The 12,158-nt window shown below is 34.2% G+C and overlaps 1 protein-coding gene across 1 annotated transcript in view; it reads right to left on the reverse strand.

Moving 5' to 3' along the window:
• The window catches only part of STXBP3 (syntaxin binding protein 3), a 28,373-nt gene that overhangs the window by 7,252 nt on the left and 8,963 nt on the right, over positions 1-12,158 (reverse strand). The window contains exons 5-13 of the mRNA XM_014534675.1: positions 11,276-11,354; positions 9,840-9,940; positions 8,282-8,436; positions 7,271-7,361; positions 4,625-4,753; positions 1,840-1,877; positions 1,649-1,706; positions 1,400-1,465; positions 117-197 (exon numbers count right to left, since the gene is read on the reverse strand). Coding sequence (XP_014390161.1) covers positions 117-197; positions 1,400-1,465; positions 1,649-1,706; positions 1,840-1,877; positions 4,625-4,753; positions 7,271-7,361; positions 8,282-8,436; positions 9,840-9,940; positions 11,276-11,354 — 798 coding nt within the window. The remainder of the gene's footprint in view (positions 1-116; positions 198-1,399; positions 1,466-1,648; positions 1,707-1,839; positions 1,878-4,624; positions 4,754-7,270; positions 7,362-8,281; positions 8,437-9,839; positions 9,941-11,275; positions 11,355-12,158) is intronic.

A 12,158-nucleotide genomic window follows, 5' to 3' on the forward strand; every position in this document is an offset into this window, starting at 1 on the left:
CTTCTAAGAGAGATTCTGTGATCCTGGACACACTGTATTGAGCAAAGTTAGGTTTTATCTTAGAAAGATCACTCAGGAAATCTATTACGAACATAGGTATTTCTGACTGTACATACCTGTTCAGTTTTGCAGAGCTTTTCTATATTAGACTTGAATTTATTCATGCAATCTTCTGCTATGTTAAGATGAACAACTTGCTGAAAAACAACAAAAAAATCAATAATTTAAAGCAGTGATTTTCAACTGGTGTGCCGCAGAATGTTTCAAACATGCAATACCTGATTATTTAATCAGGAGCACTGACCTCTGTTCCCTTAGAACCTCTTTTCTAGATTGTCAAATAAAAAAAGTGACAACAGCCTACACAACAATAGCCGTCTGGTGTGAATGAATCAAAATTATACCTTTTTTTTCCCAGATGAAAAAGGTTGAAAATCACTGATTTAAAGCATTTCACTTTTTTTTGGTGTGCAATGTTAAACTTTGAGATTGGCCTGAAGGGAAGTATGGATTTGGATGGAAAGGAAGTACCATGTACACCAAAGGGAAACAACTCAAAAAAAGGGGGGAAAAGTGAGAATTAACATGATCTACAGGGGACAATCAATGGACAGCAAGAAATAAAATGAAAGGCCCGGCCGGTGTGGCTCAGTGGTTGAGCATCGACTCATGAACCAGGAGGTCACAGTTCAATTCCTAGTCAGGGCACATGCCAGGGTTGTGGGCTTGAGCCCCAGTAGGGGGTGTGCAGGAGGAAGCTATGGATGATTATCATCATTGATGTTTCTATCACTCTCTCCCTCTCCCTTACTTTTTGAAATCAATAAAAACATATTTGAAAAAAATTAAATAAAATGAAAGGATTGAATTTGTGTTGGGTTTCTGAATAACAAAAAATAAGGTGGGAGGAAAAAAGTCCAGTCCTTAAAGTCCAGCAGAAAAAGTCTGAATTTACATTATTAGTTCTTAATTAGGGTGCAATACGATAAAAATTTTGTAAAAATTATTCCTATAATAACTCATAAGAATAACTGGAACAGCAGTTTATCTGCCCACATAGTTTAACTACTCTTAAATCTATTAATTTAAAGAACCAAGTAGAATAACAATCACGGTTGAACCAATGTTGAATTTTCTTATTAAGTTGGTAAATGCTAAACATTCTCTGTATGGCTATCCAAGACAAAGATATAAAGAAGTTTAAGCTGGATATGGATAAATCTAGATTATACAGAGAGAGAATACTATTGGAAAGCTTAGTTACTTGGGGTATTTCTCAGAACTAGAATAAGGTTTTACAGGAAAACTAACACCAAGTATTCCATGACACCCACTGCTACACCTGACTACAGAACTAGGTGGATTAATAAATAAGGTATCTCACATACAGTACTCTCACCTTAGTAATCTGTTTTCGGAAATGCGGCATCTTTTTCATTAGTTGGGCAAGAGCACTAAGTGATGTCTAGGAAAAAAATCACACATTTTAAAATTAAACTTATGATGCAGTTATTCTATATAACAACTTCATCATTTTGAAAGTTAAATAAGACTCATTTCAAACATTTTAAAATTAAACTTATGATTCAGTTATTCTAAATAACAAACAACTTCATCATTTTGAAAGTTAAATAAGACTCATTCTTACCTTTCCTTCTGTTGCTTTCTTTGTTGATGAAATTTCCTTCATAAGCTTGGGAATTTCCCTGTCAAATTGAGAGAATTCTTTAAATTTCTAAGGTGTAATTCTTTACAGAGACATTTTAAGATTACAAACTGTACTTTCATGTATTTAATCTCCAAAAAATATGAAATAAAAATTAAAATAGATTCACATACTCTAATACAACTGCAATATGCCGGTGTCGAATTCTGACCTCTCTCATCATTGATGTTTATTTCTCTCTCTCTCCCTCTCCTCTCCTCTCTCTGAAATCAATGAAAACACATTTTTAAAAAGCCAAGAAGTTAATCCTACTAAGACATTTTTACTGTCAAATGTTAGAGTTAGCCGTCATTATAGAGTTTTAGGTTAGCAAAATAGTATTCTATAAAACAAAAATTCAACATTCTACAATCAACTTTAAGAACAAGACTGTGGCCCTTGCTGGTTTGACTCAGTGGCTAGAGCGTTGGCCTGCAGACTGAAGGGTCCTGGGTTCGATTCTGGTCAAGGGCACATGCCCAGATTGTAGGCTCAATCCCCAGTTGGGAGTGTGCAGGAAGCAGCCAATCAATGATTCTCTCTCATCATTGATGTTTCTATCTCTCTCTCCCTCTCCTTTTCTCTCTGAAATCAATAAATATACATTAAAAAAAGGAGGAGGAGGAGGAGGAGGAGACGACGACTATGTGCCCTGGTTGGCTCAGTGTGGCTCAGTTGGTTGGGCTTCATCCCATGCCAGTTTGATTCTCTGGTCAGGGCACATGCCCAGGTTGTGGACTCGAATTCCTGGTGGGGTGTGTGTGGGAGGCAGCCCATTGTTATTTCCCTTTCTCATCAATATTTCTCTCTCTCCCTCCATTCCTCTCTCTCAAAATCAATAAAAATACTTAAAAAAAGAACAAGACTGAGTATACTAATAATTTTTATTCTAATTGCTTAAACACACTTTTGATGTTCTGATAACCATTAGCACAACTATCAACCATCCACTAAGTGAAGAACAGAAATGTTTGAAGTTGTTTCAGAGTTGGTACAAAATTCACAAACATATATCATTTGTTTGTATACTCTTCTTCCCTAACCCTATAAAATCATCTCCTTTTAAGAATGGGAAAGGACCTGAAACCTACATAATTTTATTAACCATGTCACCACAATAAATTCAACTTAAAAAAAAGAATGGGTAAGGAAATGAGAAAAACAAATGTAGTCATAAAAAATTGTGATTGCTTTAATGAGTTCTACTAAAGTCAAGAGTAAGAAGTCAAGGGGTTCATGAAATTACTTAAAATAGGCTTCCTGACTGCTTCCCCAAACTTTCTCCCTTCTTTTTATACAGATAGCCTCCTTCCATATGGGGAGCTGAGGAGATTCAATCATCCTGGGGACTGGGATTATCCTGAGCCAAGATTAGAAAGAACAGCACTGAGCTCTCCCAGCTCTGGACTGTGGACAATAAATGCTGACTTCTGCTGTATAAATACAATTATTTCCATAGCCCCAAAATATTACAGGTCCTGCCTATAAAGCCATCTACCTATGTGGTCTTAATTACAGATGCCCACAGATTGAGTGTGCTTAATTATAAAGCTGCACCTAAGGATAACAGCCCTTTCGTCACTGAAATGCCACTTGTAGTTACCGAGTATCTTCAACCTTTGATTTATAAACAAAAATTAAGGTACTTAGCATTTCCTGCTTTGTATTCTATTTCCATTAAAAATTCTGACACAGCACAAACCACAGGGAATTCATGCCTCCATCTAGTCTTACTCTTGGACTTCTTTTTTTTTTAATTTATTGATTTTTTACAGAGAGGAAGGGAGAGGGATAGAGAGTTAGAAACATCAATGAGAGAGAAACATCGATAAGCTGCCTCCTGCACACTCCCTACTGGGGATGTGCCTACAACCAAGGTACATGCCCTTGACCGGAATCAAACCTGGGACCTTTCAGTCCACAGGCCAACGCTCTGTCCACTGAGCCAAACCGGTTAGGGCTCTTGGACTTCTTTCATTCATAAAAAGTATTGATTTTTTTTTAAAATAAATCTCTCTCTTACTCTTAAAAAAATTAAACCTTGCTTTGCTTGCTAGCAAACCTAGGAAGATAAGTATTTTAAATACTTGGTTAAAACTAATATAATTTATGAAAAGTACCCATTACTTGAGCTCTTTGTGCTACACACTGCATAATGTCTGAAGTGTATGTCTAAAGTCTGAAATCAAATTCTTTAGTCTTCATCAGTTTAATTCTTTTGTAAATTTCTTAAGTAATACAGGGTTAGAGACCTAAAGGATGAGAGGTAATAATAATCTCTTTTGAAAATTCTGAATAAACTGCTTGAAGCTACTTTTAAATTAGAAAAAATAGCTATGTTGATCTCATAAAACAAATAGACAAAGCCTGAGTTTGACCAATATGCAAATAAAAATATAAGAGGGGGAAAAAAAAGAAAAAAATATATAAGAAAGAAAAATACAAAATTAATTTAATAATATTTGGTTTAAGAAAAAATACTAAGTATAATTATCATAAGTGTTTGGATATTTTTAATCTATTAAAATTACTAAATTAAACCTAAAATTTCAGAAAACTAATTTTCACTTTTTTCTATTATACTCAAGCGAATACACCAAAAAAGCTTCAAAGTCATCAAATTACCCATTAACTTACAAGGTTAAGACATTTTAAATATATTCTGATTATAGGAGAAGAGAAGGATAAAGGCCCTGAATAAAAAAGGTTACAGAGACTTTAGATTTCTAGTGCCTACAAGAACCATTAATTGCTCATATCTTATCCTGTTTACTCATAAAACAAATAGACAAAGCCTGAGTTTGACCAATATGCAAATAAAAATATAAGAGGGGGAAAAAAAAGAAAAAAATATATAAGAAAGAAAAATACAAAATTAATTTAATAATATATGCCCTATAGATGCCCTTGGAGTTATACTTGCTTGTATGTATCATTCTCAATCGGCAGTAGATCATATGCCATTGCCTGAAACGTCAGTTCATGCAGGACAGTGGACACAGGATCAAAGCCACGGTCAATTATTATGAGCTGGGAATGAGTTTTACCCTGAAATAACAAGATAAAATTATCTTAAGAAACTTCCATTTCTTTGTGTGAACACATTTTTATACTATCTTAGAAAACAAAGGCAGACTTTTCTTAATTTCTGTCATTATATATTAAAAAGGAAAAAGCTGAGTGGCACAGTAGGAGGTAGGGGAGGAACCAAACTACAAAACCAAAAGTTTTCATAATTAGATTGAGGATATGCTCAATATTGTGAACATTCCTTTTAAAAAATAACATTTGGCTTGCATTAAGTCTATTTTCTTAGGAATTCAGCTCCATAAGTACTAAAACTAACAAATTATGAAAAGTAGCCATTACTTGAGCTCTTTGCTAAATAGGAAGTACGTATATTAGTTAATTCTTATATAGCAACCCTAAAGGACAAGTATTCTCATCTCCATTTGACAATGAGGGCAGAAAGGCTTAAATAACTTGCCCAAATCACATAGCTAGTAAGTGGCAGAATGGAGATTCAAACCCAGGTCAGATTCACTCCACAGCCTGTGCTCTTAACCATCATGCTATTTAAAAAGATAATACTGATACCAGCTAAGATGCTAAATCTTAATGAAAGCCTTATTTTCATTCATTCACAAGCAGCATTAATCATTAAACAGTGAATAGTGCTGGGAAAAATAATTGTTAATATCAATATCTTTCACACGTTATTTTAAGAAGTTATAAATTATTTGGATTATTCAAAGCAGTAAGATACCTACAACTCATTAGACAAACATTTCCTATTTATTTACATACAGCAGAGGTAAATTACATAGGCTAGATCTTTGAAAAGTGTTTAATTAATTATTCACTCATTTAAATAAACTTTATGGTATACTGGTTAAGAGCACATCCTCTGGGAATCAGATAGATCTGGGTTTGAGTCCAGCCTTGAGCACTTTCTTGCTGTATGACTGGGTAAATTGCTTAACTTGTTAATAATATCTCAGTATTCTCACTGTAAAATATAATAAGAACCTTGCTTATAAGATCACTATAAAGATTAAATGTAATTATACCATGAAACACTTAGAACACCCTGGCACTGCATGAGCCCTCAATACACGTACGTTCGGAGTCTTCAGAAACATGAACAGGAAAAACAACTGCTATATCAGGGCTCAGGGTTATGGCAGGATGTGGGAAGAAGCCTCACTTGACCTGGAGTCAGGAAAGGCTTCAAAAAGGAGCTGACACTTTATCAAGTCCTTGAATAAGGAAAGAAAGGTATCAAGCATTTGAAAGAAAGTGTAGTTTTCAGGAAGGAAGAATGGAAAAGATGAGTTTTATTTATGTATTTTTGTGGATTTTGCCTTTTTTTCACTGAAATCATGAAGGAACAAAGGATATTTACTAATATATTGATTGTATATCTCTTCCCTCATTCAATAAACATTTACTGACTACCTACTATGCTAATGTGTACTGGGCCATTGTCTTCATAACTACAACCAACAACAGCTTTCGCTAGACCTCCAAAGCAAAAACTAGTAACTTTTAAATTTCTAAACTAACGATATGTCTAAGCTATAAACCCTCCATTCTAGCCAAGGTGTTAGATTGTGGATTTTGCCTTTTTCTCTAGGCCTCTGCCCAAAATAGCCTGTTATCCAAGCAATACAATTCCTCTTCTATCACTTACACTCATTCTTGAAGCGCAAGGGCCTCTTCCTCCAGGATGCCTTCCAGAACTCCAGTAGAATCAGAGTGAGCCCCAGCCTATGTTCCCATTACATTCTCTGTATCCTTCTCATTCCACTTATCACACAGCATTGTAATTGATGGTTTCCTTAACCATCTCCTCTTCTCAACAATCTAGTTTCTTCCTTTGCTACTATAATATGGCTGCCCTGCCCTCTGGCACCACCTGTCAGGATTTTCATTTTGTATTCCCTGGGTTTGGACCTTACTCTTTGATTACTTTATACTATCTTCATAAGATAGTAACAGTTGCCAATCATTAAACTACCATATGTGCCAAACACATGTTAACTCACCTAATCTTCATACCAACCAAGCAAGGCATATGTTATATTATCCATTTCACAGATAAAAATACAACTCAGAATAAATAATCTTGTCCAAGGTCACAGAGCTAGTAATAACAGGAGTAACTGTATTTATTGACTGTTTATTCTAAGAACTTTATATATATTAACTCATTTAACCCTCTCACTGCTTTATAAAATAGGTATTATCTCATCATTCCCAATTTGTAGATAAGAAAACTTAGGCATAGAAAAGTTACATAATTTTCCCAAATTGACATATCTATTAATTAAATGGCAGACCAGGATTTGGACACAGTAACTGCAAAACCCATATCTTTCCCCCTAAACCCCACTGTGTACTACAGTTTCCACTACCATCTATATTAATGATTCTCAAATCAATATTGGGGATCTATGTTAATGATTCCCAAATCAATATTGAAAAATAAACAATAGCTTCATTGGTTTATAAAGAAATAAGTCAGACTTTACGCATAATCACTATCTGCCTTATATACATTACCTTTATTAGGCTCTTTTCGTCAGTCTTGTAGTAGTTTTCAAGTTTTTTTTCAACAAGTTGGGCAAGTTTACTGGCATTATTTAGAGGTTTACTAGAAATGGAAAAAATGTTCACTTATCTTTCTTTCAAGACACTTTACAATATCATAAAGTTGAATTTTAAAATTAAACCATGCAATTTATTAATTTAATAAATTTTATAAAATGGAAAACTTCAGATAATAATATATCAAATATGTTATACTAATTTTGTCTGGATTTTATAAATGTAAACCTTATTGTATGTGCTTTAGATTTTTTTTTGGCACATACATCAAATTTATTCATTTTAGTTCTCTCTATATATATGTCTATCAAATAATTATACTGGATGCTATATATTCATTCCCATTCCTCTAAAGATGGGTATTTAAATCATTCTCAATTCTATCCTATCCTATTGCAAACAACACTGAAATAAACATCTTTGTACATGTATCACCATGAACATGTTTCTCGAGATACATTACATCTAAAAGTATAATTGCTGGGCCCTAGCTGGTGTGGCTCAGTTGGTTAGAATGTTGTCACAGATTCGATTCCCAGTCAGGGCACATATGGGAGGAAAGTGACAGATGTTTCTCTCTCACATCAATGTTTCTCTCTCCTTCTCCCTCCCTTCCTCTGAATCATATCCTTGGGTGAGAATTAAAAAAAATAATAATAATAAATAATATATAAAATAATGTCAGACTGTAGCTCCTATATGACAACAAAGACATTTCCTCTAAGCATTCCTTAAACTCATGAAAAAAAAATGCTTGTAAATCATACCAAATTTAAGCACTGAAATTCGGTAACAGAGGCTCTTAGTTACTCTGAAATTTAAACCTCACACTTTCAATCTGTAATTACAGCACAATCTTACAAGGAAAATTCTGCTGACTAATCCACCTAACACAGACATTACTTACCTCTATACTGGAGAGCAAATAGAAAACATAACATGAACAGACACTATTAAGTGCCTTACCTTTTATACCTTACTCCGGGATTTTCATCAAGGCTAGCACATACGGTAACTATCTGCTCAGCCATAGCTTCCATTACAGCATCTTTTCCATTTGCATTACTGGGATCCGGACTGTAACAGTAATAGAATGCATCTGGTACATCAAGAGTGTATACCTAAGTGAGGCCAAAAAAAGTTACACTGTCAATGTGGAAACTTGATTTATAAAAATATATCAAGAAAAATGCGGCTATTATTTGGGCCATTAAAAAAAATACTTGCACTAACCATGTTGTTTTCTGAAACAACTGTGTCTTTACCTTAATCAAATCTCATTTTCTCTGTCATTTGGATTTCACCCTTTCTTTTCTCACTCTCCTTTCCTGCTTAGTCTACCTCTAACCTTCAGTTCTTGTTTCATAAACAGATAGCACTGTTTGCTTTTCACTACCTGTGCAACAGCTGAAGTAATCTGAGGTAGTCAAACTAAAATAAAAATCTAATAACTGGGCCAGCCGATGTGGCTCAGTGGTTTAGTGTCAACCCATGCAGAAAGAGGTCACCGAGTTCGATTCCCGGTAAGGGGCGTGTAGGAGGCAGCCTATCAATGATGCATTGACGTTTTTATCTCTCTCTCCCCTCTTCTCTCTCTAAAGTTAATTTTGAAAAAGATCTAATACCTAGCACAAAGAAATACAACAAAGCCAAAATTGGTCTATAAATTTGCATACACTAAAAATCTTCTAGAGAATAACCTAGAAATTTTCCATAGTTGATATATATCTTTAGCCTATATTCTTCATGTCCTTAAAATAGAGATATACTTCCTAATAAGACACAACAATGTGCCATTGGTCTTATCATATATACTCTGACCTTACAGACATATTTATTCAACTAACAAAAGCATTTACTTATGTGCAAAGAATAGGATTAGAGATTTACTATTATTGTGTTATTTGAAGAATATGAAAGAAGAAGCTCTCTAACTAGGGTTGAGAGCTCCTCACTAAACTAATTTTTATTTTTTTAAAAACAACTGTGATCCCTCCTGGCCTAAGATAATGAATTGAGTGTAAAAGTAGGTATGTAAAACCATTGTAGGTTAACTGATGAATTATGAATCAACTTCCTTGCATTTCCCTTCACACACAGTCATTCATTCCTCTGCACCTAAGCCATCACAACCAGCAGCTGCCTGAACATGGACTGAGATTCAGCTGTAGCTGAACCTTGTGTCTGTGCTGCTCAGCCATCTAATAAAGGTTGTATTCAAAATCGTTTGATCTCATAATCTGTGCTATAAAACTTGACATACACAGGACCTAGTGGCAGATGTGAAATTTAAGCTCCACTTTCATTATTAATGTTATATTCTAATAAAGCACGCATATTCTTCCCTTCATTATGGGAAATGTTTATTTGTGGACTATTCAAAATTCACCAAATACCTAATAAGTAAAACATTACAAATATATAAGGTATAAAGTAAAATATACCTTATTAACAAATAAGCTCATAAAACAAAATTTTAAAATCTATTATGAACTAAAATTTTAAAAAAAACAACAGAAAGTACCTGAGATTCAAGTGGAATGAAGGAAATATTTATTTCTTTACATCTTCTTATTGACTTGGAGCAAGAAGACTTAATTTTGTTAAAGAGACTATCAGGGCAAACTGAGAGGAAAAAAAGAAAAAAAAATCAAAGCATATAACTCCATCTAAATTTTTTCTCTTTTGGATAAATCATTCTAACACCTAGGAACATTTATTTTACATATAAATTACTGACTTTTATAATGTAATTTATCATGAGAACAGAAATAATACATAAATATTGTTCTTCACTTTACAGAGCAGATGTACTCTAGTCAAGAGGGACTTTCCAGAAATTCTGTTTTCACCATTCATATCCACCATAACCTAAAACATATTTCCTTAGATAGCTGCTAACACCGCAAACTAAAACTGTCAGGAAGGAAAATAAAATCTTAACTCATGACTTAACAAAATTTTCTAGGATTTTCAGAACTTCTTAAGAGTTTGCACTACTTTTCTAAGTTGGCCACTAGGTGTAACCATACCACACAAACTGTTAATTCTTCTTTAATTAAAAGAACTTCTCTGATGTCAGGAAATTCTAAACTAGTAAGTTCTGGACCTTAGAGCCCATTTTTTTTCTTCCCCTTTTTAACCTACCTGTTTACAGTTCCATTAAATCTAGGTTAGAATATCAGCCATTGGCTCCTAACATGGAGTGGCTTTTAAATGGAGTTGTTTAGCCTCAAGATTCCTTAAGTTAAAAGAGGCTTCACATTCATTAAAATTTATCCAATTTCATAGACATAAATTTCTGTATAAGGCTACCTAAGTGACAAATACTTATGGGATAACATTTTTTTAAAAATGCAAACTACCAGTAGGCATGACATAAATAATAATTAACAGGAATAATAATATACTACTTAAAATAATAGCAGAGACCAAGACCTAACTTAGATCAATGACATTTATATTTTGCAATGTAATTATGTAATATAATAACATAAAGCAGAATAAGATGTGTCTCTGGACTTCTCTGTATTCTTTCGTTTAGGTGCTTTCTATATGAACATATGACATAGTAAGAGAAATGTGATTGATTTTCTCCCTTACTACTTGCCAAACAGGGGCAATTTCTCTAGTGCCCTCCCAAAGGGTCTTATTTCTTATTATATAATCAAATCCCCAATTGAAACTTCAATTTAAAAAAGAATTCTTCTTGTCAGCACGTAATTTGCAGGATGGCCTCTCCACCAGCCCTCCACCTCTGTATACCAGCAAAAATGATTCTTCTGAAACTAGTTTGGGATGATTTCTTTAATTTTCTATCGCTTTATCATGAATTAGGATATATATGATTATATATTTTTTTATTTTTTGTAACCTAATTAGAATAAGTAGAAAGTCACTAGCATTGGCATGTATAAGGATTTTAAATAATGAAGCAATGACTTTTACAAAGCTACTTACAGTCAGTGAAGTATATGTATGCCGCTTTATATTTACTCTCCGACTTACTTGGAAAGTCACGTAAAAAACAGTCTACAGACTTAAAAAAAAAGTTAGATGTCAATATGTATTTTATTAAATACTAATTTAAGTATACTAGCTTTTGAGATAACAGATTATTTCATTTCGATGATAAAATAAAACCTTAACTGTATAGAAGTTTAATTTATAAACTTATTTTGTAAGATGCTATGTTGTTTAGCCAGTGGCAGCTAGAAACCTACTAAGATCAAGGTGATATGTATGAACAGAGGCTATTTGGCGAGGAGAAGATCTAGGAATGATCGATCACGTGGCTGGGAAGCTGCAGCAACACAAAAGACAAGACCACTGAAAACAATAGATGAAGGAACTGAAAGTCAGCGAACATACTCGAAGTATTACCCACACAGATACTGAAACCTCTGAGACCACCACTGGAGAAGTGTTGAAGAGAGTGACAGTGAGCTAGCAGCTGAAACTGACAAGAGATTAGAATGAAAACCCAGAAGGGGGTAGATGACTGCAAGAAGGAGGAAAAGGAAGTAATACAGTGTGGTGGAATCTGACTTAACACTGCTAGCTTTAAAGATACAGTGGTCTGAAAGTAAAAAATAACAGAGATTTAATATTCTCTCCTTCCTCTATCCCTTTTTCTCCTTCCGGAACTCCTAGATCCATACTTCTCATAGATCTCATGGATCTATCCTCCAAGTCTCTTTCCCCCATTATTTCTAGGACTTCGTTTTATTTTTGCTTTGAGATAGTCCATTTCTCATCTTCTAGGCCAGTGGTCGGCAAACTGCGGCTCGCGAGCCACATGCGGCTCTTTGGCCCCTTGAGTGTGGCTCTTCCACAAAATACC

This window comes from Myotis brandtii, unplaced genomic scaffold, assembly GCF_000412655.1.
Source record: "Myotis brandtii unplaced genomic scaffold, ASM41265v1 scaffold131, whole genome shotgun sequence".
NCBI lineage: Eukaryota > Metazoa > Chordata > Mammalia > Chiroptera > Vespertilionidae > Myotis > Myotis brandtii.